The sequence below is a fragment of the Epinephelus fuscoguttatus genome, linkage group LG1, assembly GCF_011397635.1.
Source record: "Epinephelus fuscoguttatus linkage group LG1, E.fuscoguttatus.final_Chr_v1".
Classification (NCBI taxonomy): domain Eukaryota; kingdom Metazoa; phylum Chordata; class Actinopteri; order Perciformes; family Serranidae; genus Epinephelus; species Epinephelus fuscoguttatus.
Window position 1 is genome coordinate 52,089,326 of NC_064752.1, and position 27,094 is coordinate 52,116,419.

The 27,094-nt window shown below is 41.4% G+C and overlaps 1 protein-coding gene across 5 annotated transcripts in view; it reads left to right on the top strand.

Moving 5' to 3' along the window:
• LOC125885493 (uncharacterized) overlaps positions 1–27,094 on the top strand; it is an 84,544-nt gene that overhangs the window by 35,045 nt on the left and 22,405 nt on the right. For 2 of the 5 annotated variants that reach the window (XM_049571045.1, XM_049571055.1), the window contains 4 exons: positions 17–80; positions 211–311; positions 20,903–21,046; positions 23,830–23,867. In XM_049571045.1, coding sequence (XP_049427002.1) covers positions 17–80; positions 211–311; positions 20,903–21,046; positions 23,830–23,867 — 347 coding nt within the window. Of the gene's footprint in view, positions 1–16; positions 81–210; positions 312–20,219; positions 20,357–20,410; positions 21,047–23,829; positions 23,868–27,094 lie in introns of those variants that run through there. The other 3 variants (XM_049571083.1, XM_049571064.1, XM_049571075.1) reach the window with 3 other exon arrangements.

The window sequence follows — 27,094 nt, forward strand, 5'->3', positions numbered from 1 at the left end:
TTTAATTTCATTATAGCACCTCCTCCTCAACCAGTCACTCAAGCTGTGGGGCCCATAAAGCCAAGGACCACTTTACCAGAGTAGTATTACTCTTCATTGAATCATTTCACACATTTCATTATATTTTCTTTTTTTTCTGGTGTTAGAAAAGAACACCAGAATCTATTGCATGCACTGTAACTGACTGAAGTAAATATTCCTCTCTACTAGATCCAGCGGTGGTGTAGAACACAGTGTAGGCATCATAATAGTAGTGACCAGCATAATCCTTCTTATCATCATTTTGTCTGTTACTGTCACCAGATGCAATGGTAAGTACCACACAATGCATTCATAAAAACACTTGTTTATAATAAATAATAAGAATTGAGACTGTTACAGTGTGACAGATTTCACACAATACATCACCGATCATTTTAATTAGATCAGCACAATTTCATATAAAGGCGGTATGGTGGTGCAGTACTCATCTTTGTGTTGTGTTTGTTGGATTTGGCTTTTAAAGGGTCAGACTTAGGGGTTAGGGCCATACACATCTAATACATAGTTTCAGCAGGAAGCAGTGCAGTGCTCTGCAGTGTACGCCTATTTCTTTGTCACCTCATGGAGTTTTGCTTTTTAACAAACTTAACCAATTTTACAATAACAAAACTCACAAACTTTATTTTTACGTTCTATCATCTACATTTAAAATCAAACAAACAAAGTCAAACAAAGTTTTTTTCTTGTGTTGATGTTCAATTGATCTGTGGACAGCACACTGGCATACATTTTAAACAATGACTACAAGATTGTAATCTTTTAATCATGATTTGAAATACAATTTGTCTGTATATCTTTTATGAAGTTGTCAGAAAAATAAAAATAGATTTCAGTTGTAGGCAGAAACAGAATCAGTTTACAGGATACAGAAAATACTTCTCCTTTAAAACATTTAAAGGTAATATTAAAAAAAAGAAAAAATATTTAATACCTGAAGCTGCATACCATGATATAATATGATATGATATTTGATAACCATTTCAAACATGTTAAAAAAAGATGCAGACAGACAGAAAGAAGGTAATATTTACCTAGTTTGGAAGTCACCGCTCCTACTACCACGGGGACCACGTCAGCTTTGACCATCCACATCTATTCCAGCTGTTCTTTCAACCCTTGATACTTCTCCACCTTTTCTTGTCCCTTCTTTCTGATGTTGCTGTCGGCTGGTATCACCACATCTATCACCACTGCCCTCCTCTGGTGTTTGTCAACCACCACTATGTCCGGTTGGTTAGCCAGTAGCTGTTTGTTTGAGGTCCCACAGGAACTTAGCCCTGTTGTTTTCAATCACCTTTGGTGGTGTCTCCCATCGGGATTTGGGTACTTTGAGTCCATTATGGGTACAGATGCTCCTGTACACTCTCCCAGCCATGTGGTTGTGCCTCTCCATGTACCCTGATCCTGCTTGCATCTTACACCCTGCCACTGCGTGCTGGACTGTCTCAGGGGCATCTTTGCACAGCCTGCACCTTGGGTCTGATCTGCTGTGGTAGACCCTGGCCTCTATGGCCCTTGTTCCCTCTGTGCTGCCTGTCAGTCCAGCATTCTCCAGCCACTGGTAGGTCTTCTTGATATCAGCCACTTCCTCTATCTGATGGTGGTATGCACCATGTAGGGGTTTGTCCCTCCATGTTACTTGCTCATCCACCTCTTTGCTCTCATCAGGTTTCTGTTGTCTAAGGCATTTACTCAGCAGCTCGTCCTTGGGGGCCATCTTCTTGATGTATTCCCTGGATTTTGGATGTTTCATCCTGGATAGTGGCTCTGATGCTCACTAGTCCTCGGCCCCCTCTTTCCGCTTAATGTATAGCCTCAGGGTGCTGGACTTGGGGTGAAACCCTCCATGCATGGTTAGGAGCTTTCTTGTCTTGGTATCTGCGGCTTCTTTCTCCTCCTTTGGCTAGCTTATGATCCCAGTTTATGATCCCAGCTTATGATACATACATGTTGATGGCTCGGACCTTGATCTGACCATTAGCTGACTTCTCAGGACTTACCTTACTCTCTGGAGGTATTTGGTTGTGTTCAACTTCCTTGTGGCCTCCTCGTGATTTTCATTAGCCTGCGGGATCCAAAGGTACTCATAGCTGTCATGAATATCTCATGTTGCCCTCTGGTAGGTCAAGTCCCTCAGTTCTGATCATCTTGCCTCTCTTTGATACCATTCGACCACACTTGTCTAATCTGAATGACATCCCTTTGTCCTTGCTGTAGATCCTGGTGGTTTGGATCAGTGCGTTGATTTCTCACTCATTCTTGGTGTACACCTTGATGTCATCCATGTAGAGCAGGTGGCTGATTTTAACTCCACTTCAGAATTGGTATTCATAGCCAGTCTTCTTGGTGATATTACTGGGGGGATTCACGCCTATGCAGAATATCCCCGTCTCTTTGGTATATACCGCATTTGACTTGGGAAATCTGCTTTGAGTTGGCCTCTAGGGTCGTCTTCCACATACAGAGAATTTATATTGTAGTTTTGTTTTGTTTTTTTAACTACTGGGTACCTATTCTATTATAATAGGGTATGTGCGACCTACTGATCAATAATATGGAAGTTTGGGGGGAATTTAGAGAGAACTTATACAATAGGTATTTTTAATTACAGGATAGGCCTACTTATTCTATTATTACAGGGTACAGTATGACAATAAAACTGAAATATAGGAGAGAAGATGACTTCTGCAGCAAGTAATTTTATTTCAAAATGACCTAATTACAAACAAACAGGCAATCTACATTGTTCCTTTATATTTTTAGCGGGTAGCCTATACAACTACAGGGTACATCTGTGCGTTTACTTCAGAACAAAGGTCCAGGTGACAGTATGTTGTCATGGATACTGTTGGCACTCACCTCACCAGCATTACATTACTGGACGCTCGGTTATGGCTTTATGACTCTGCTTGCCGTCGGCAGACAGAATTCACCCACCCTAGATGTGGCTCACTTGTGTTTTGGTTTAAACACATTGACAATTTTGAAGTCATTAAAATGTTGAAGGTCTTCTCCCTGACAATTGTGTTTGTCTGGCATTACGCCTTTTTCCAGCTCTGTGCACGCTTCTCCTTTCATCCCAGGAAATAAATACAAATATAGCAAGATAAAACACAACGCATATGCTTGATATGCTTTACTGACAGCTTACTGTGCAGTTAATTTAGTTTGTTCTTCCATATTTTCCTACTCATAAATTATAACGTGGAAACATAATGTCAGTGGGAGATAAAATACATACATATATACAGTACAGGCCAAAAGTTTGGACACACCTTCTCATTCAATGCGTTTTCTTTATTTTCATGACTGTTTACATTGTAGATTCTCACTGAAGGCATCACAACTATGAATGAACACATGTGGAGTTATGTACTTAACAAAAAAAGGTGAAATAACTGAAAACATGTTTTATATTCTAGTTTCTTCAAAATAGCCACCCTTTGCCATCTCATCCGGTTTGCGTTTAGTTGGACGATCATTTATTTTTCAACAGGACAATGACCCCAAACACACCTCCAGGCTGTGTAAGGGCTATTTGACCAAGAAGGAGAGTGATGGAGTGCTGCGGCAGATGACCTAGCCTCCACAGTCACCGGACCTGAACCCAATTGAGATGGTTTGGGGTGAGCTGGACCGCAGAGAGAAGGCAAAGGGGCCAACAAGTGCTAAACACCTCTGGGAACTCCTTCAAGACTGTTGGAAAACCATTTCAGGTGACTACCTCTTGAAGCTCATCGAGAGAATGCCAAGAGTGTGCAAAGCAGTAATCAGAGCAAAGGGTGGCTATTTTGAAGAAACTAGAATATAAAACATGTTTTCAGTTATTTCACCTTTTTTTGTTAAGTACATAACTCCACATGTGTTCATTCATAGTTTTGATGCCTTCAGTGAGAATCTACAATGTAAATAGTCATGAAAATAAAGAAAACGCATTGAATGAGAAGGTGTGTCCAAACTTTTGGCCTGTACTGTACACTTAATATGAAAACAAATACCAATGACCAAAAAGTATCAATCAAATAAGTGGCAAAGTGTTTTGTTTTGGGATTTTTTCACCCCCTTCTTCCTCTTCTATGGAAGAAGGTGGAAAAGGACATTTTTCTATTTCTATATATTCTATTATATAACAACATTGTATAATTTAAATCTGTACTGCAAATACTGTCATTATTTATTTATTTATTTTAATTTATTGTATAATTTATTGTACGATGTATCACTGGGTGACACACTTACACACGTTATTTATGTATGTCAAAAATGTTTTGTCATCGTTACATAGGCTATATAACATGGGTTAAATCTATGAAATGCCATGATGACAATAAAATAAAGTATTAAAAAAAATAAGTGACACAGATTTGCTTAGGAAAAACGATAAAAAAGCAATGCCAATAAGGCATAATATATAATAATAAGGCAAGAGTACTCATGGATGTAATACTGTGTTGTTTTTTTTAATTAAACTTGTGACCTATAACCTTTGACATCAGCGTCATCAAAGTTCAGTGCGATTTGAATGGGTTCATTAATATCAAATGACAGCAGGGGGCGACAGTGTTGTCCATCCATCCTTCCTCCATCCATCCATCCATCCATCCATCCATTTTCATTTGCTTTTCTGGGGCCGGGTCGCGGGGGCAGCAGGCCAAGCAAAGCACCCCAGACTGCCCTCTCCCGGGCAACACTTTCCAGCTCCTCCTGGGGGACCCCAAGGTGTTCCCAGGCCAGACGAAGACGAGATGTTGTGTATAAGGAAATAGAAAAAGCTCTCCGCTCACCCACACTTTGGCGTACACTGGTGAGATGAGGCAGTGTACCTAATCTGTTTCCTGCTAACCAGAGAGATGTAGATGGCACCGCTGTTAACCTACTTAACAGCAAACATACGGTGGGTAAAAACTTGAATATATTTACTGGCACAAATAGTCTGGTTTGTGGCTCATGTCAAATGTAGCGTTAACTGAACAAATGAAAGGTGTTGTTGGAGTGTTACCTTGCTAATCATTTGTTAGCTACCGGACGTTCACATCCAAGCTAACGCTGTGCATTTAGCTGAAAGAGCAAAGTGTTAACGTTACCCTGCAGCTTTTACAAGCTGACACTTATGATTGCTCTAACAGAATTTAAAATGTCATTACATTCAATGCAATAGAATAAAATAGCTCAGTCCATAGGGACTTGGGTTGGGAACCGGAGGGTCACCTATTCAAGTCCCCGTCCGGACCAAAATATGGAGCGTGGACTGGTAGCTGGAGAGGTGCCAGTTCACCTCTTGGGCAGTGCCGAGGTGCCCCTGAGCAAGGCACTGAACCTCCCAACCACTCGGAGCGCCTGTCATGGGCAGCCCACTCTGACATCTCTCCACTTAGTGCATGCATAGGTCCAGTTTGTGCATGTGTGTGTTCGGACCTGTGTGTAATTGACAGAGTAAAAAATTGAATTTCCCCTCAGGGATTAATAAAGTATATAAAATTAAATTAAATTAAAATACATGTGGGTTTTGTCTTACAGACGTAGAAACATGTTCAGGTGACTTTATTCACATAGCAACTTTCAGTAAGCTAATCTGCTAACGTTACTGTCCTGTCGTGCACTACAACACTGAAGTTAGCTTGCGACTCATCGCATCCGATTCAGGATGAAAGGAAAAGTTTAGGGGAACATAAATGATGATATTTAGCGGCAGATTCTCCTTTTTTGCACCACGTATACTTATTAAAGTGTTAGTGTTAGACATTGTAGCAAAGGTCTTAACGCCACGGTCTTAAGAATTTTGAAACCTTTCTATTGCTTATGAAAAAAGGGTGATTTCACTGATATTTATAAATCAAAAACCACTAACGTTAGACTTGTCAAATCTAGACTAAATTACTAAGGACACTTACTAACCCTAACCCTAAAACACAAGTTTCAGATTTGTGAAACTTATTCTACTTGTGAAAACCAAACAAAGGGCAATTTCACTGACCAATCTACTGCTAAACCACATAAGGCCAAGTCCAGATTAAAAACCACTATACTTACACTTGTCAAGTATAGTGTTATTTGATCTGGACCTGGTCTAATGTGGTTGAGAAATATCAGTGAAATTGCCCTTTTACTGTTTTCATAACCAAAATAAAGATTTCACGATTTCACTTGACAACTTTCACTTAACTGAGAATTGGAAGCTACAAATCAGAAGCTAACTTTAGTGTTGTTACTACGCTGGCTAAACTTTAAATGCATCCTCCTTTGAACTTATATAAACTTATAATTGCTTTGCTGCCCATTAGCAGCATATCAAACATGTCCTATGCTGCATTAAGGTTTTGTCAGTAAAGTAAAATAATAGGGAAAGCTATTCATGCTTCTGGTTTCATGCCTTATTGCTAGATGACTACTGTTGTTGCAAGCTTGTTCCACACGATAATTGCAAATTAACTGCAACTTTTCCATTATTATTGTGCTACATATTTGTAATGGTCTGTTGACAAACTAGAAACTAGATGCTGATTTTAGTTAGCTATGCAGTATTTCTTGTATAGCCTTACGTAGACCATTAATATTGTATTTATTCTAAAGTGCCAGCGATGATGGCTTTGCAGCTGTGTGGCCAACAGTATGGCTTCTCACCAACTGGGAGACATCATGGCTGTCAGAAATCCAGATATCTCAGACCATAAATTATGGTCAAGAGACTGAAACTAACAGTTTTTCTCTATAGGTTCAACATATGGCCAAGGTGCACAAGCTTCTTTCCCCTCGTCTCAACCTCAACCCTGTCATCTTCATCAGGAGTGGAATTAAATGCTATCAGTTTACTTATTTTGAAATAAGAAGTATGTTATGTAAAGTCTTTAAGAATGTAATATTTTGTTTTTTATGTGATATACAATGTACAATTTACATTTAATATTACAGCCTGCATACCCTGTACTTACCCTGTAACTAAATGTAACTATGGGGGAACTAGTAGCGCTTTAGAATACAGCCCGCATACCTTGTACTTACCCTGTAACTAAATGTAACTACGGGGGAACTTGTAGTGCTTTAGATTACAGCCCGCATACCTTGTACTTACCCTGTAACTAAATGTAACTACGGGGGAACTTGTAGTGCTTTAGATTACAGCCCACATATCCTGTACTTACCCTGTAACTAAATGTAACTGACTAAATGAAATGACCAACACCAGCAGCACTCATGCATCCCCAAACCATGATACTGCCTCCACCATGCTTGACAGTAGGTACTGTACATGCTGGAGATAATGCTTCGCCTGGCCTTCTGCGTACCCTCACATTAGTAGGCGGAAGATAAAGCTGGAAACTGGACTCATCTGACCACAGAATCTTCTTCCAATTCCTGGCTGTCCAGTTCTTGTGTGCCTGGGCCCAACGACACCGCGCTAACCTCCGTCTCTCATTGATCAGGGTCTTCTTGACAGCCTTGCAGGACCTTAAGCCATGATCTAAAAGTCGGCCACGTACAGTGCGGGTGGAACACTGGACACCATTTTGGTTTGACCACTGCTGCTGAAGCTCCTGTGATGTCATTCGGCGGTTTTGCCTGCACGTGCGGATCAGGATGCGGCCATTTCTTGCTGAAGAAACCCTTGGATGCCCAGATCTTGGTTTGTCTTCCAAGCTGTTGGTTTGTCTGTATTTCTGCAGAGTGTATCCAACTGCTGAAGGACTGCATCTGCACTTCCTGGCTATCTGGCGGCAGCTGTACCCTTCCTGGCTGAGAATCTTTATCTTCAGGCGTGTTTCCTGCGTTAGGGTCCTTGTTTTAGCCATTTTTGTGTCTGAAGAACTTTCAAATGTGCTGGCTTTATGTAGACACGAAGCTTGGCAACAAAAATTGTGTCTTTTAATAAAAAGAACGACCTTCATCACTGGTACCAAAATGACCCAATACTCAAAATTTCTTATGTATTTTTATGGAACCAATCAATTTTAAGTTTTTAATGACTTTTTTTAGGATTTATTTAGTATTTTGGCTGTGACTGTATTAAAAGAAATTGCATTTGAAGACCAAAGAGTGATTCTTAATGCAATATTTCACAAATTGTATGGGGTGTCCGAAAACTTTTTTCCACCACTGTATATATATGTGTGTGTGTGTGTGTATATTGTATATATATATATATATATATATAACTTGTTCTGTAACTACAGAGAACAATGTGAGATGTTTACTTGCCTCAAAACATGGAAGAACAAACTAAATTAACTGCACAGTAAGCTGTCAGTAAAGCATATCAAATATATGCGTTGTGTTTTATCTTGCTATATTTGTATGTATTTCCTGGGATGAAAGGAGAGCGTGCACCGAGCTGGAAAAAGGTAAGCTTGCATGCTGAGGAGCCGTAATGCCGGATGAACACAATTGCAGGGGGGAAGACCTTCCACATTTTCATGACTTCAAAATTGTCAAAGTGTTTACACCAAAACACAAGTGAGTCACATCTAGGGTGGGTGAATTCTGTCTGCCGACGGCAAGCAGAGTCATAAAGTCATAAACGAGCGTCCAGTAATGTAATGCTGGTGAAGTGAGTGACAGCTGAGATGGTCTTCAGACGCCAACAGTATTCATGACAACATACTGTCATCTGGACCTTTGTTCCGAAGTAAACGCACATATGTAGCCTACCCTGTAGTTGTATAGGCTACCCGCTAAAAATTGGAACAATGTAGATTGCCTGTTTGTCTTCACTCCATCTTCTCTCCGATTTTTCAGTTTTATTGTCATACTGTACCCTGTAATGATAGAGTAAGTATCCTGTAATTAAAAATACCTATTGTATAAGTTCTCTCTAAATTCCCCCCAAACTTCCATATTATTGATCAGTAGGTCACGCATACCCTGTTATAATAGAATAGGTACCCAGTAGTTAAAATATAAATAATAATAAATATAAATTCTCTGTAAATTCACGAATTGTTAGCCCCTTACTCCATAACTTAATATCTTGTTCCCTTATACCTACATATATGTATTGGTACGTACTACACTGGTACACCGTTAGTACAACAGATTACACCGTAACTACTCGATAGTTACGGTGTAAATTGCCGGCTGTAATCTAAAGCGTTACTGAAGGCGGTTAGTGTCCTGTTGATCTTGTATAGTTCCAGACATTCCAGTATCCATGTGTGTGGCATTGAGTCGTAGGCTTTCTTGTAGTCAATCCAAGCGGAGCACAGGTTGGTCTTCGTGCTCTTGCAGCCTCGGGCGATTGCTCTGTTGACCAGTAGCTGGTGCTTGGCTCCTCTGGTGTCACTGCCAATTCTTTTCTGTGCCTCGCTCATGTATTGGCCTATATGCCTAGTTATCTTACCTGTTATGATGCCTGACAGGAGCTTTCCTGTTATGGAGGGACAGGTTACCGGTCTGTGGCTGGATGGGATGGTGGCCCTTCTGGGGGTCTTTCATGATCAGGACTGTCCTGCCCTGTGTCAACCATTCTTGGTGGGTGAGTCCCAGCCCTTAGCATCTGGGCCATCTGTGCTGCTAGGTGTTCATGGAGTGCAGTCAGCTTCTTCAGCCAGCATGTATGGATCATGTCAGGGCCTGGTGCTGTCCAGCTCTTCATTTTTGACACTCTTGCCTGGATGTCTGCCATTGAGATGGTTACTGGTTCTTGTTCAGGGAGGTAGCTGTGGCCAGCTCTTAGATCCACTAGCCCTTGGGCACTGGTGTTGTGTGCTGCTTCTCTTTCCCAAATGCCCTTCCAGTATGTTTCCATCTCAGCTCTTGGTGGGTCTGACCTGCTGTTATTTCCCTGCCACTGAGAGAACATCTTAGCCGGTTCAGTGGAGAACATCCTGTTTATTCTCCTGGCTTCTGCTTCTTTGGTGTATCTCTTCAGCTGGGTGGACAGAGCTGTTAGTCTGTGTTGGCAGTTTCGAGTGCCTCACGAATGGAGAGCTTGTTGTATTTCCTTGGTACCCCTTTATTCACCATGTTACCTCTGTGTAGCTCTGCTAGTTGGCTAACTTTTCTCTGTGTTGCCTTTATCTTGGCCTCCAACCATCTCTTCCATGGAGGGTACTGGTTCTTATGTACCATGTCCATCTTGTATCCAAGCATCTCCAGAATTACTGTTGCTTTTGTTGTACTGTGAATCAGCTTGTTGGTCTGAGTGATGGTCCTTGTAGGGATGGTGTTTTTGGTAGCATTTACATCTTCTAGCAGATCATCTGAAGGTACTTGGCAACTCAGCTGTGGGATTCGTCAGAGGCTCCAGGTTTCCAGTTTGCTCACGATTTTCCTTCTCATATCAGCTGCTCTTTCAGTGAGGTTGTTTGTATCTACTGGGGCTTGGCACCTAATCTCGGATTGTGGGGGTTATGATGACTTCCCCCTGCTGACCTGTCGTCCTGGCTCCCCCTTGCTGTAGCATTGTTGAAGTATTTCATTGATCTCTAGTTGTGATAGTAGTTGGCAGTTTTGGATGTTGGAACACTGTGCTAACGATGTTTCTTAGTTAGTCTTGATTGTGGGTTTAGAAGCAGCCATAGGTTCCACATTTTCTGCATCCCTTCTCTCTGGTATTGCTGGTTTAGTAGCAGTTCCCTAGCAACTGACGTGGACCTTGTTGACCCGGGTGACTTCCGAGCTGATATGACATTATCTGTATTGTAATCACTTATATCTGAGGTAGGCAGGTATAGCATTTTTGATTTGATTTGATTTATTCAGGCACACACACACAGACACATGCACACGCACACACACACACACACACACACACACACACACACACACACACACACACACAGGTGAATCAACATAAATGTCTTCATAAAGGCATGAAGTCAACAGCGTGTGTGAATCAGGTCTCCCAAGAAGCTATTGAAAGCTTTTAGAGGGAGCCTGGGTATTTTCAAAACAAAACAATATATAGTACATAGTAAACATAGGTAAAAAACATCATACATACCAACAAACACAGAGACATAAGCTTTCTCAGAGCACATGATTTTAGGACATTACAAAATAGTTAAATATATGAACTTAGTAGTTTGATTTTTAGCAGTAGCTCAGTCCATAGGGACTTGGGTTGGGAACCGAAGGGTCATTTGTTCAAGTCCCCGTCCGGACCAAAATATGGAGCGTGGACTGGTAGCTGGAGAGGTGCCAGTTCACCTCTTGGGCACTGCTGAGGTGCCCCTGAGCAAGGCACTGAACCCCCCAACCGCTCAGAGCGCCTGTCATGGGCAGCCCACTCTGACATCTCTCCACTTAGTGCATGTATAGGTCCAGTTTGTGCATGTGTGTGTTTGGACCTGTGTGTAATTGACAAACAGAGTGAAAAATTGAATTTCCCCTCAGGGATTAATAAACTATATAAAATTAAATTAAAAAAAAAAAAATCTTAAATGTGGAGATGGATTTCAACACGTTCAAGCCCTCATCGAGCTCGTTCCAGAGCAGCGGACCCCTGCAAGCAATGGACAAGCCAGTACTTTAATGTCTTCTCTTCTTCCCAGAGATGAGATGTTTTTCCTGGTGTCATAGCATGACCAGGACTGCAGACTGGGGCAAGCTCAGACAACCTTAAATTTGTTTTGTGGATTATCTGGAACATCATACATGCATTTTGATACACATTTATCTCTGTGAGCTGGAGGAGACCAAAACGATGGAAGAGAGGGCTTGTGGGGGCATTATATTTGGACAAAGAACACAGCTCGAATTATCTTTTTTTTGAAGACTTTCCAATTTTTTTTTAAATCACTGGGGAATGTATTGCTCCATTTAACATTACAGTATTTGATATATGGTTCAGAGTTTTGTACTAGCATTAGGGGTCTTGCCTAAGGACCCTTACTGGATGATGTTCGCCCAAGCCGGGATTCGCAAAAGTTTTAGGCAGGTTTGAAGAATTTCTGTAAAGTAAAAATGCTTTTAAAAATATAAAGCTTCATTGTGTTTTGTTTTATCAATTTACAAAATGCAAAGTGAGCTAACAGAAAAAAAATCTTAATCAAATCAATACATAGTGTGACCACCCTTTGCCTTCAAAACAGCATCAATTCTTCTAGGTACACTTGCACAAAGTCAGGGATTTTTTTGTAGGATCATAGTCAGGTGTATGATACTGCATGAACAAGGTGTCTCCCAGACAAAGATTTCAAAGGAGACTGGGGTTTCAAGATGTGCTGTTCAGGTTCTTTTGAAGAAGCATGAAGAAACAAGCAATGTTGAGGACCATAGATGCAGTGGTTGGCTAAGAAATTTTGGTGCAGCAGATTTCCCTTTGAAATTAAAGATGTCCAGCAGTGCCATCAACTCAGAACTAGCAGACACCAATGGGACCCAGGTACACCCATCTACTGTCCGAAGAAGTCTGGCTCGAAGTGGTCTTCATGGAGAAATTGCAGCCAAAAAGCCATACCATCGATGTGGAAATAAGGCCAAGCAACTCAACTATGCATGAAAACGTAGGGACTGGAGTGCAGAAAAATGGCAGCAGGTACTCTGGACGAATGATTCAAAATTTGAAATATCTGGCTGTAGCAGAAGGCAGTTTGTTCACCAAAGAGCTGGAGAGCGGTACTGATAAGCAGTAATCAGTACTGGTAATGAGTGTCTGCAGGCAACAGTGAAGCATGGTGGAGGTTCCTTGCAGGTTTGGGGCTGCATTTCTACAAATAGAGTTGGGATTTGGTTAAGGGTCAATGGTGTCCTCAATGCTGAGAAATGCAGGTAAATTCTTATCCATCATGCAATACCATCAGGGAGGCATCTGATTGGCCCAAAATTTATTCTGCAGCAGAACGACTCCAGACATACAGCCAAGGTCATTAGGTATCATCTTCAGCGTAAAGAAAAATGAGAAGCCCAGAAGTTATGGTATGGTCCCCACAGAGCCCTGATCTTAACTTTGTTGAGTCTGTCTGGGATTACATGAAGAGACAGAATGTTATGAGGCAGCATACATCCACAGAAGGTCTGTGGTTAGTTCTCCAAGATGTTTGGAACAACCTACCTGCTAAGTTCCTTCAAAAACTGTGTGCAAGTGTACCTCAATAAATTGATGTTGTTTTGAAGGGTGGTCACACCAAATATTGATTTGGTTTAGATTTTTCCTCTGTTCGCTCACTTTGCATTTTATAAATTGTTAAAAATAAACAGGTACATTTTATATTTTTGAAAACATTCTTACGTTACAACATTTTTTTCCACACCTGCCTAAAACCTTTGCAGTAATCCCTGTGAACAGCTGGTTAATTTCAAACCCACTCCTCAACACTTTACCTCCTGAATATCAGTCTTCATACCTTATTTTAAGTTGGTGCATGTTTGGACATTGCTTAAGCTCCACTTGCAAGCTGTTCCCTAACTTCATTCCACGTATGGAAATGCAAAACCTTTTCCTGGTTGTAGGGACACAATGAGTTGTGAAATGAAATAATCCTTTTAAATTATAACCACCCTCTCGGTTATTGAACAGTTTAATGTTTCCTGGTAGCAGGTTATTTCTTGCTTTAAACATTATTTGTGCAGTTTGAAAATCCACAGTATCAGAAAATTTTAATTACCTTCACTGTAAGAGTTATGAGTTAGTGTGATCCAGATACCCAGCATTATGAATTATCCATATTGCTGTTTTGCGGAGAATAGAAGTGAATACTACTGAACTTTTGTAAAGTTGCCCCAAAACTTATGCACAACAATTTAAATATGGTAAAACAGGTGAACAATAGAGAATGTGAAGTGATTTGTGGTCAAGAAACTGCTTTGCTTTGTTTCAAACTGAAATGCTTTTGACAGTTTAGTTTGTACTTCTTTGATGTGTCATTTCTCGCTGATTTTCTCATCTATTGTCACCCCAAGAAATTTGATTTCATTGGTATAGCCACTTAACATAACAGAAATTAAAAAGTAAATTTGGCAAGAACCCATGTCTATGTCATATGAAACACCAAAACATATTTAAATGTTAGCAAATCTAAACCATATGAATATGGTCAACCTTTGGAACCAAAAATACCCTTCAGACAATGGTACCTAGACCCTAGTGTTTCCACTGCAAACCGTACCTTTAAATGTGGTCATCAATGTTGTTGTCACTCACTGCTCCATCCAGCACTAACTGTATTTCCTCATTAGCTTTGACTAAGAGGAAAATCTGCACCCCGTTTATTGTCCACAGAATGGAGTTACATTCAGCATTTTCAGAACAAAATAGCTCAAAACAAAACAGGCTGCAGTGAGTGTCTCTGTCCATGGGGTATTTGATTAAAAATAGCGGGTTTGTGCATTTAGTCCTTCTAAGGCAAGCTTAGGGGTTTAGTGTTTCCTCTTTTCTCCGAGTGAGGATTAGAATATATTCCATTCACATAACCCTGCCGAAATTAATACATGTTAACGCTTGAAGATCCACTGATTACTAAAAGTGAATGTCCTATAAAAAAAAAAAGTAATGGTCAAAGTTGTCACATGGCATATTTAAGGTGTGGTGATTGATTCACGTCGTCAGCTCATGCATTGAGTAACATTACGAGTTAATGTTCCAACTAAAAAATCCCGACAGTCAGCACAGTGAATGAAGTAGATTTTTTTCTCTGAATCCAGCTGCTGCAAGAGGCAGCAAAACATCCTTTCACTGTATATTTAGAGTTTACTAATTAAACTTTCCATAATATGAACAGTGGCTTCTGCCTCATAACCAGTCACAGCTCAGCCATGAGCAGAGTAACCGTCCACTATTGACTAATCAACGGACTGCAGTGTTCACAGCTCCACCTTTTAAGTTTAAGTTTATAGTTTAAGTTTATTCACTTTATTAATCCCCCTGAGGAGAAATTCAATGTTTTCACTCTTGCTTGTCAATTACACAGAGGTCTGAAAGACACACACATGCACAAACAGGACCTATACATGCACAAAGTGGAGAGATGTCAGAGTCAATCAATCAATCAATCAATTTTATTTATAAAAAAAAACAAACATACTGACAGCTCAACACTGCAAGACAGGTTTCAAAGGAGAATAAGAGAGAGAGAGAGAGAGAGAGATCAAGTGGGCGTGTAAATAGCATAATAATAAGTTATCTGACTATGAGAAATCTGATAAACTTAGATTTTTGCCTGATAATTACTTTATTCATTGCATGTGTACATGTTAATTTCAATCAATCAATCAATCAATCAATCAATCAATCAATCAATTTTATTTATAAAGCCCAATATCACAAATCACAATTTGCCTCACAGGGCTTTACAGCATACGACATCCCTCTGTCCTTATGACCCTCGCAGCGGATAAGGAAAAACTCCCCAAAAAAACCCTTTAACGGGGGAAAAAAAAAACCTCAGGAAGAGCAGCTGAGGAGGGATCCCTCTTCCACCAAACAAATAACAAAATAACAGTAATCCACATGACACAATGAGACACACACAGAGAGAGAGAGAGAGAGAGAGAGAGATGCAGGTAATGACAGTAGCTTACAACAACATTGTTGAAAGTAATAATATTATAGTTATAGTTCTGGCTACTGTGGTACAAAATGTTGAAAGTATGTATTAATATCTGGCAGTATACATGTGTGACAATAGTCATATGTGTATAATAACAGTAAAAGTATGACTAATGACTAATGATGGCAGCAGCAGCAGGAGGCATCTGGCAGGACCACGGCAGGACCACGGCAGCAGCACAACCACACTCGTCACGCTGTCCAGGCACCGTTGCGATATGAGTTAATCTGAGAGACAGTGGAGCACAACGGCTCCGGAGAAGAAGTCGAGTTAGTGACATCCAGAATGGCCGAGTTAGCAAGATGGAGTAATAGAATACGAGAGAGAGAGAGTGAGAGAGAGAGAGAGAGAGAGAGAGAGAGAGAAGGAGAGAAGGTGCCCGGTGTATTATGGGGGGTCCTCCGGCAAACTAGGCCTAAGTCAGCCTAACTAGGGACTGGTACAGGGCAAGCCTGAGCCAGCCCTAACTATAAGCTTTATCAAAGAGGAAAGTCTTAAGTCTAGTCTTAAATGTGGAGACGGTGTCTGCCTCCCGGACCGTAACAGGAAGATGATTCCACAGGAGAGGAGCCTGATAGCTGAGGGCTCTGGCTCCTGATCTACTTTTGGAGACTTTAGGGACCATGAGTAACCCTGCGTTCTCAGAGCGCAGTGTTCTGGTGGGATAATATGACACTATGAGCTCTCTAAGATATGACGGAGCTTGACCATTTAGAGCTTTATAAGTTAACAGTAGGATTTTAAATTCAATTCTGGATTTTATAGGGAGCCAGTGCAGAGAAGCTAAAACGAGAGAGTTTGGAGAGTTTTTAAGGACTTACTAGAGCTACCTGATAATAGAGAGTTACAGTAATCCAGCCTTGAGGTTACAAAAGCGTGGACCAATTTTTCTGCATCTTTTCGGGTCAGGATAGGCCTAATTTTCGCAATATTACGCAGATGAAAAAATGCAGTCCGTGAGGTTTGTTTTAAATGAGAATTAAAAGACAAATCTTGGTCAAATATCACTCCGAGGTTTCTTACGGTAGTGCTAGAGGCCAGAGCAATGCCATCTAGAGAAACTATGTCATCAGATAAAGAGTCTCTGAGTTGTTTGGGGCCAAGAACAATAACTTCAGTTTTGTCTGAATTTAACATCAGGAAATTGGTGCTCATCCATGTTTTTGTCTTTAAGGCAGTTATGGAGTTTAGTTAATTGATTAGTTTCTTCTGGCTTCATCGATAAATACAACTGAGTATCATCCGCATAACAATAGAAATTTATAGAGTGATTTCTAATGAGGTTACCTAAAGGAAGCATATATAGAGTAAATAGGATTGGTCCGAGCACAGAACCTTGCGGAACTGCAAAACAAACTTTGGTACGTGAGGATGATTCATTATGAACGTCAACAAACTGAAAACGATCAGATAAATAAGATTTAAACCAGCTCAGTGCAGAACCTTTTAGGCCAATTAAGTGTTCCAGTCTCAGCAGTAGAATTTGATGGTCAATAGTGTCAAACGCTGCACTAAGATCTAATAAAACAAGTACAGAGACAAGTCCTTTGTCTGAAGCAATCAGAAGGTCATTTGTAATTTTGACTAGTGCTGTCTCAGTGCTATGATGCACTCTAAATCCTGACTGAAATTCCTCAAATAGATTATTATCATGGAGAAAATCACATAGCTGGTCTGCGACTACTTTCTCAAGGATCTTTGACATAAAGGGAAGATTAGATATTGGTCTATAGTTGGCTAACACCTCTGGATCCAGGGTGGGCTTTTTTAGTAGAGGTTTAATTACAGCTACCTTAAATTCTGTGGTACATAGCCTGTTAATAAGGATATATTGATTATATCTAATATATGAGTGTTAACTAAAGGAAAGACCTTCTTAAGTAGCCTAGTTGGGATGGGGTCTAAGAGACACGTTGATGATTTAGATGAAGAAATCACTGCGGCCAATTCTTGAAGAGAAATTGGGGAGAAGCAATCTAAATATATATTAGGTTTTACAGCTGTGTTTGAGGTTAGATAGGTACTATCTGAGGACAGGAGGTCATGAATTTTGCCTCTAACAGAATTTTGTCATTAAAAAAGCTCATAAAATCATTACTGCTAAGGGCTAAAGGAATACAAGGCTCAATAGAGTTTTGACTCTCAGTCAGCCTGGCTACAGTGCTGAAAAGAAACCTGGGGTTGTTCTTATTGTCTTCTATTAATGCTGAGTAATAGTTTGCTCTGGCATTGCGGAGGCCCCTCTTATAAGTTTTGAGACTGTCTGTCCAGATTAAACGAGATTCGTCCAGTTTCCAATCGCCAATTCCTTTCAAATTTTCGCGATATTTGTTTTAACTTAAGGGTTTGAGAGTTATACCAAGGAGAGAACTTTCTTTGCTTTTTTAACTTCTTTTTAAGAGGAGCTACAGAGTCAAGTGTTGTTCGCAGCGAGCCTACGGCGCTATCGACAAAATGATCAAAGTCGGTGCACGGAAACCTCTGTTACTGAGGACTTGGTATTGAATTTAACGACGGAGTAATCTTTTCCTTAAATTTTGCGACAGCACTATCTGATAAACATCTAGTATAGTAACTGTTGCTGAGTGGCGTGTAATCGAGTAAAAAGAAATCAAAAGTAATCAGATAATGATCCGATAGCGAGGGATTCTGTGGAAAGACTTTTAGATTATCAATTTCAATTCCATACGTGAGAACTAGATCAAGGGTATGGTTAAAACAATGAGTGGGTTCATGTACACCCTGACTGAAGCCAATGGAGTCTAATAATGAGATAAACGCGGTAGTCAGGGAGTCATTATCAACATCAACATGAATGTTAAAATCGCCTACAATAATAACATTATCTGATTTAAGAACTAAACTGGATAAAAATTCTGAGAATTCAGTTAAAAATTCAGAATACGGGCCAGGAGCACGGTGCACTATAACAAATAAAAGTGGCTGTGAGGTTTTCCAGGTCGGATGTAAAAGACTAAGAACGAGGCTTTCAAATGAATTAAAATCTAGTTTAGGTTTAGGGCTGATTAACAGACTAGAGTTAAAAATGGCTGCAACTCCCCCTCCTCGGCCGCTGCCTCGAGGAATGTGGGTATTACTATGACTGGGAGGAGCGGATTCATTTAGACTAACATATTCATCTGGACACAGCCAGGTTTCAGTGAGACTGAGTAAATCAATATGATTATCTGATATTAATTCATTTACTAACACTGCTTTAGACGATAGAGACCTGATATTTAACAGTCCGCATTTAATTCTCCTGTTTTGTCTTTCTGTCACAGAAGAGGTTTTAATTTTTATGAGGTTGTTATGCACAACTCCTCTTTGTTTAATTTTAGATTTGAATAATTTAGGTGGTCGGGGGACAGACACCGTTTGTATAAAACTATGAAAACTATGGCTGGGTAACTGAACTAGAAGCTCAGAGAGGTGTATAGGACTGCGACTCTGAGTCCTGGTCTCAACTCTGGGTTGTCAGGGATTTAAATTACTAATAAAGTTTGCCAGGTTCCTCGAAATGAGAGCAGCTCCATCCAAAGTGGGATGAATGCTGTCTCTCCTAATAAGACCAGGTTTTCCCCAGAAAGTTTGCCAATTATTAACGAAACCCACATTGTTTGCTGGACACCACCTGGACAGCCAGCGATTAAATGATGACATGCGGCTAAACATGTCATCACTGGTCAGATTTGGAAGGGGTCCAGAGAAAACTACGGAGTCCGACATCGTTTTGGCATATTCACACACCGAAGCAATATTAATTTTAGTGACCTCCGATTGGCGTAACCGGGTGTCATTGACGCCGACATGAATAACAATCTTACTGAATCTACGTTTAGCTTTAGCCAGCAGTTTAAAATTAGATTCAGTGTCGCCCGCTCTGGCCCCAGAGATACATTTGACTATGGCCGCTGGTGTTGCTAACTTCACGTTCCTCAGAATAGAGCTGCCAATAACCAGAGTTTTATCCTCAGCGGGTGTGTTGCTGAGTGGGGAAAAGCGGTTGGAAACATGAACAGGCTGGTGGTGAGCCGCGGGCTTCGGCTTGGAACTGTGCTTCTGGCGAACCGTAACCCAACCTCCCGGCTGAACGGGAGTTACCGGAGGACAGTTAGCAGAGGCTAAGGCTATGCTATGTGGCTCTGCACCGGCTACAGGGGGCTGGCAAACTACCGCAGCTACTGAATGGTTTTCCATGGTGCGGAGCCTTGCTTCTAATTCACTAAGCCTCGCCTCCAACGCAGTTAATAAGCTACACTTACTACAATTACCACTGTCGCTAAAGGAGGCAGAGGCATAACTGAACATTTGGCACACCGAGCAAGAAAGAGCAGAGGGAGAAGACATCGCTAGCTGTACAGCTAATGTAGCTACCAAGGCTAGTAATGTGCAAACAACAGCTAAGAGCTTAGCGAGAAAGTCGTAGAAAGGAGGAGAGTTATAAGTGCTTAAAGAGAACCAGTGTGGGTTAAGACTGGAAGTAGACGTTAAAGCAACTGAAGTGAGAAAACAGGCTACTAGAATTCACCAGAGCAGTACAGAGACGCTGTCACAGAAACACCGGAAATGACACAATTCGCCTACCGCAATACGTCAGCACGTCCACAGCACGTCCAAGAGTGAGGGGGCTGCCCTTGGTGAGGCGCCCCGAGCGGCTGGGGGGTTCAGTGCCTTGCTCAAGGGCACCTTGGCAGTGCCCAGGAGGTGAACTGGCACCTCTCCAGCCACCAGTCCACGCTCCATATTTTGGTCCGGACGGGGACTCGAACAGGCGACCCTCCGGTTCCCACCCAAGTCCCTGTGGGCTGAGCTACTGCCGTCCAAAAATGGTAAGGGTTAGGAACAGTTCCATTGGTACCTTCCGCAACTTTCTGAAGAGAAAACGGGAAAAAAACGTACCGAACAACTGGACCATACTGTGCTGTACTGCTTGGTGGAAACAGCTCTTAATATACGGACAGTATATACCAACAGGGTCTCTGTTTCTGTAAATGTTGCTCTTGAATATTTTGAATATATTGCAATTTAAATGACCTGACCTGTTAAGATTTTGAGCTCTTCACCTTTGAAATGCTACATCAGTGTCCACTTATTTGTTGTTTGAGGAACCAAATCTAAAGTGCAGCATTCCCAGCATAAACAGAGAGTCTGACCCGTTCTGCCTGTTCGGAATAAACAAACTTAGCAGCAACTGAGGTACCAAAATGTCTTACGTTTTTTCAAACCCTGATGTATTAGGTTTACTTTTTTGACAAGGAGACAAAAATATTGCTGAGTACACTGTATTGTTGTATTGCATTTTAAATATTTTTTCCCTTTGTATATGTTTTATTTGTTGCAAATATATAAAAACTAACTACAGTTCTATGCTCTAGGTCAAAAACTCAGTGACAGGTTATTTACAAGGAGAACACCATTGTCAGCAGTCGACTTCCATGCAAATATGTATGCCAACTCAGTCGCCCACTATTACAGTCATCATCGACGTCAAGTGCCCCCACCTGATGAACATAGTGAAGGTATGAATGATTTTTTTTCAGCTGCCTCCCATGTAGCCAACTATTTTTGCACAGCTACATATTAATGTCATACTAGTCAATATTTTGTACATCAACATTGGGCTATTATTAACCTTTATTTAACCAGGTAATAGACTCATTGAGATTAAAATCTGTTTTACAAGAGAGTCCTGGCCAAGAAAGGCAGCTATGCAGATTCCTGAAAAACAAGACATAACAAAAACATCAACAAGAGCAATAGCCACAACAATGACAACAAATGTTGACACAAATTAGCTCAGTGCAAAAATAAGTAAAAGTGTATAGGAGTATGGCTTTCAATTAAAACAATTACAAATGCTAATGGATTCACATTCTGTAGCCTTACAGCACATTTGAATTCATTTAGTGTGATTCTGTCCTGGAGTTTTAGTGTGTTTTGTAGAATATTCCATGTTGTGGGGGCAGAGTACATGAAAGCCTTTTTGCCCATTTCAGTCCGAACTCTCGGGACAGTCATGGTGATAATGTCCTGGGATCGCAACCCACGAGAGCTAAGTTTTTGGCATAGGTACTCACCAAAGTAACCGGGGAGTCTGTCCAAAATGGCTCTATAGATAAAGATATACCAGTGAGTTAGCCGTCGAACAGAAAGAGCAGGCCAATTAACTTTGCAGTACAGTGTACAATGATGAGTGAGGGATTCACAGCCAGTGACAAACCTTCCGACCTCTCATTAGTCCAACGTCCCATTGTTCCGATATGTGATTATTACTGTATTTGTGTACCATAGAGGATCAGCAACGCAACAAAAGTAGGCTACTGGTCAAGATACAAGTGTCATAGAGAGGAGAGAATGAAACACCATAACCTCCTGTTATTAACTCTGGGGTCCGGGTTGTGTGGGGAGCTTTCCGCGGTGCTGAATGGCTCCCAGTGGGCGTATTTCTGCCTTAATGGTGTGCCATGACCGGCTCTCGGTCAGCTGGGAAAGGCTTGAGGCGGAGCAGGCTCACGGCTTATGTGTTTGCCACTTTATTTTTCATTTTAACCCACACCATGATCATTTCCTAATCCTAACCAAGTGGTTTTTGTGCCTAAACCTAACCAGACCCTAACCACTGGGCATCATGATAATTTTGGAACAACGGGACTTCGGAACAATAGGTTTAATATGGCCAGAACAATGGGATGTCAGACCAATGGGCTGTCAGAAAAATGGGCAGACCCCAGTATTTAAACGTGGACACTGCCTCAGTGTATTGACCTTTAGTGGTAACAATGCTCTGATTTAAGTCTGGTGTCTTACTGTTAAGATCATTAGCTTGATTTTTTTCAGCATTGAGGATGAGCTTCAGGTGGGACAGTTGTGTTTGTACTCTGTTAAAAGCATGCTGTAGATACTCAAGGGCCTTACTGAGGGTAGGTGCACTGTTGTGATGGACTATCATCCATCACTAGTAGGCATCACTTGTTGTCTACCTCTAATTTGTAAGAGGTTACACAAAGGGGTTAACCCACAGAGACCTACTTGCCAACTCTGCAGTTTTCTTTGGTTCTAGAAAGCAGCATGGTGAAAATAATGGAACTTTATGCATCTAAAAAGCCAGCCTTTTCAATTTAGGAGTTGGTGGAGAACAAACTAGAGCTAAAAGTGATGGACTTACATCATCAAATGAACACAAAATCCAGTGGGATGGTAGTGTTGCTGTGTCTCCTGATTGTGAAAATGTTTGCTGATCCTGCCTGCATCTTACACCCTACCACTATGTGCTGGACTGCTCAGGGGCATCTTTGCACAGTCTGCACCTTGGGTCTGATCTGCTGTGGTAGACCCTGGCCTCTATGGCCCCTGAGCTTAGGGCCTGTTCTTGTGCTGCACTGATTAGTGCCTTTGTGCTGTCTGTCAGTCCAGCATTCTCCAGCCACTGGTAGGTCTATCTGACGATGGTATGCACAATGTAGGGTCCCTCCATGTTGTTTGCTCCTCCACTCCTTTGCCCTGTTGCTCCCCTTTTACAGGTGGGAAAGAAACTTGGTGTGTACAGTATGTTCGGGACCTAATGTAGGAAGTCTCCACTGGCATTAATTAGCATTGCTCTAAAATAGCTTCAGTTATGGCTTTTTTCCTGCTATGCCCTGCCCTTGGTGAAGACTTTTTGATTGATTGTGGCCATAATTTTTGACCAACCTTGTTCATTTGTAAAAGAATTGTGTCCTCCAAAGCTGCATACCAAATTTTGTATTGATACAGTCAATAAAAAAACAAATTAAAAAAAATGAAAATAGATGTCAAATTACTGTTTTTCACTTTAAGCAAATGAACAGAAAAAGACAATCCATCATGATGGACATTACAAAAAATGGATATAGCATCAAGTGACAATGCCAACGGGATAAAGTAGCTTAATTTCCAAAGTTCAAAAATAAAGCCTTTACAAAGCTAGTTTAGCTGATTTTATGTTGTCTAAAGGAATGAGACCAATCACATGTTTATTTCATCCTTACAGTGTATGCAGAGTTTCAATAACTGCATCTCAAAGTCATTTCACCACACTTTAACAGATGTGAATCAAACTTGGTGTGTATGTTCAGGATTTATTGTGAGGTCTGTCCACTTAGTTTAATCTAAACACAACTTCAAGTTATGGCTTGGTTGATTGACCATCATTTTTTAGACTCATGATGTAAGGGGTGTGGCCTATTGAAGTTTTCAGTTTTTCTGTTGTTAATATAGCTATAACAGCATGTAACAAGAAGACAGTTGAGACAAAGATGGAAAATGTTGCTGTCTGTCTTTGTAGGAAATGGCAAGGGGACCTCAAGCAGCTCAGATGAGGAGGTGAGTCCTACATCAGAAAATATTACCTGAAAAACAGAATACATTATTTTCAGTTGCTTTGCAATTTTTATTACTCTTCTTAAAACATAAAAGCAACATGTGAGCACTGTGACTCTTGCTTGTTTTGTCCATTTTTAATGGATTATTGACATCCTGTCCTGCAATTCATCTTGCCACAGTTCTGCCATTTGCTAGGGTGGTGTTAATAACTTCACACAGAGGTGTTTAACAGGGATGAAACTATGCTTTATTATAATGTAGGTTTAATTTTCATTTTTCTGTCCACAACATGATTGGCTTTGATAATACTGCACTCATCCAAGCAATTGCTGAAATTTTGGTATAGGGCAACATCACTGCAAAGAAGTCTGACATGATAAGAAACTTAAGTAATCAGATGACATGACAGGTGGTAAACAATTAACAGTTTATCCTGATTATCTAAACCACTTTATAATAATAATAATAATAATAATAATACATTTTATTTGTAAGTGCTTTTAACAAATGCTCAAATACACTACAGTTTTTTAAAAAATCATAAGTTAGAACAAAACTTGAAAACAGCAATAAAACTGTATAAAACACACAAACTTATACTTTAAAAGCTTATTTAAAAAAGTGAGTTTTGAGCATGGTCTTGAATGTTGGGAGGTGTGTGCAGACACGGATGGGTTTGGGGAGCGAGCTCCAGAGGGAGGGGGCAGTGATGGAGAAGGCCTTTTCCCCCCAGGTTCGGTGCTTGGTCTGTGCAGGTAGTGACAGGAGATTTCCTTTGAATGAGCGGAGTTCGCGGGAGGGGGTGTAGTGGTGGAGTAGGTGTGTGAGGTAGGAGGGGGCCTGGTTGTTGAGTGCTTTGTGTGTGAGGAGGAGGATTTTGAACTGTATGCGATGTATTGAAGTTTATTGAGAAGTTTGAATGATGAGCCATAGAGGATGCTATTGCAATAGTCCAGTCTGGATGTAATGCATGGATGAGGGTTTCTGCAGCAGAGAAGGTGAGTGAGGGGTGGAGATGGGCAATGTTCTTGAGGTGGAAGACGGCAGTCCTGGTGATGTGATTGATGGGGTGGTCAGACCTTAGCTGGCTGTCGAAGATAATTCCTAGGTTGTGGGTGTGTGGTCAGGGAGACAGATTGCAGTTATCGAAGTCAATCAATCAATCAGTTTTATTTATAAAGCCCAATATCACAAATCACAATTTGCCTCACAGGGCTTTACAGCATACGACATCCCTCTGTCCCTAGGACCCTTGCAGCGGATAAGGAAAAACTCCCCCAAAAAAAACCCTTTAACAGGAGTAAAAAACAGTAGAAACCTGAGGAAGAGCACCTGAGGAGGGATCCTTCTTCCAGGACGGACAGACATGCAATAGATGTTGTACAGAACAGAACAACATACACAATGAGACAGAAAGAGAGACAGAGAGAGATGCAGGACAGACGATAATGGTAATAGCTTACAACAACATTAATGGAAGTAATAATATTATAATTATAATCCTGGTTATTGTGGTATAATATGTTGAAAGTATATATTAATATTTGATAGTATACATATGTGACAATAATCATATGTGTAAAATAACAGTAGAAGTATGATTAATGATAACAGCAACAGCAGGAGGCATCTGGCAGGACCACGGCAGCAACACAACCACACACTATCCAGGCAACGCTGCGATACTAGTTAACCTGCAAGACAGTGGAGCACAAAGGCTCCAGAGAAGAAGCCGAGTTAGTATGCAGTATGGCCAAGTTAGCAAGATGCAGTAACAGGACGCGAGAGAGAGAGAGAAGAAGAGAAGGTGTCCGATGTATTATAGGAGGTCCCCCCGGCAGACTAGGCCTAAGTCAGCCTAACTAGGGGCTGGTACAAGGCAAGCCTGAGCCGGCCCTAACTATAAGCTTTATCAAAGACGAAAGTCTTAAGTCTAGTCTTAAATGTGGAGACCGTGTCTGCCTCCCGGACCGCAACAGGAAGATGATTCCACAGGAGAGGAGCCTGATAGCTGAGGGCTCTGGCTCCTGATCTACTCTGAAGTTGAGTCAGAGGTTGTGGGTGGCTTTGGTGCTGGATGTGGGGTCAATGATGATTATGTCAAATTTGTCACTGTTCAGTTGGAGATGCTTGGAGTTTGTTTGCATCCATGATTTTATTTCAGTGAGACAGTTGGTGAGTGTGGAGTGGGTGGTGTTGGTGGTGGATTTGGTGGAGATGTACAGTTGGATGTCGTTAGTGTAGCAATGGAACTGGAGGCCGTGACGACGGATGATCTTGCCAAGGGGGAGCTTGTAGAGGATGAAGAGTAGGGGACCAAGCACTGACCCCTGGGGGACACCTTGGGACAGGGGAGCGGTGGGGGAGGTGCAGTTGTTTATACTGATGAGCTGGTGTCGGTTGGTGAGGTAGGAGTGAATCCAGGAGAGTGCTGTGCCGGTGATGTGGAGAGATGATTCCAGTCGGGAGAGCAGGATGGAGTGATTGATGGTGTCAAAGGCTGCTGTGAGGCCAAGCAGGATAAGAATGTTGTGGTGTCCAGAGTCTAAGGAGAGGAGGAGGTGGTTGGTGACTTTCAGGAGGGCTGTTTTTGAATGGAAACCGGATTGGAAAGATTTAAACAGGTTATTGGAGGTGAGGTGGGTTCTGAGTTGTGAGGCAACAGCACGCTCCAGGATTTTTGACAGGAAGGGGAGATTGGAGATGGGGCGGAAGTTACTTGGATTGTCGGGCTTTAAACCGGGTTTTTTGATGATTTGTGTGATGGCAGCCAGTTTGAGGGTTTGGGGGACGGAACCAGAGCTGAGGGAGGCATTAATAATACCAGTAATGAGTGGGGAGATGACAGGGAGGCAGTCCTTAATGAGTTTGGATGGTATGGATCCAGAGTGCAGGTATAGGTTTTTTTTTCTGGTCATGATGGTTGTTAACTGTGCTGGGGATACTGGAGAGAAGTGGGACAGGGGCTGAATGGTGATGGGTGGTGAGGCAGGTGGGGAGATCAGAGGGATCCTGGAACTTGAGGTTACTGTAGATGATGTTTATTTTTGTTTGGAATTATGATAAGAAGGATTGGCACTTTTCAGTGGTGAATGATGAAGAGCTGTTGTCATATGGTTTGAGGAGGGAGATTATGGTGGAGAACAGAGCCTTGGGGTTGGTGGAGCCAGAGTGGATGAGATGAGAGTAGTGGGTGGACCAGGCAATGTTGAGTGCATCTTTGTATT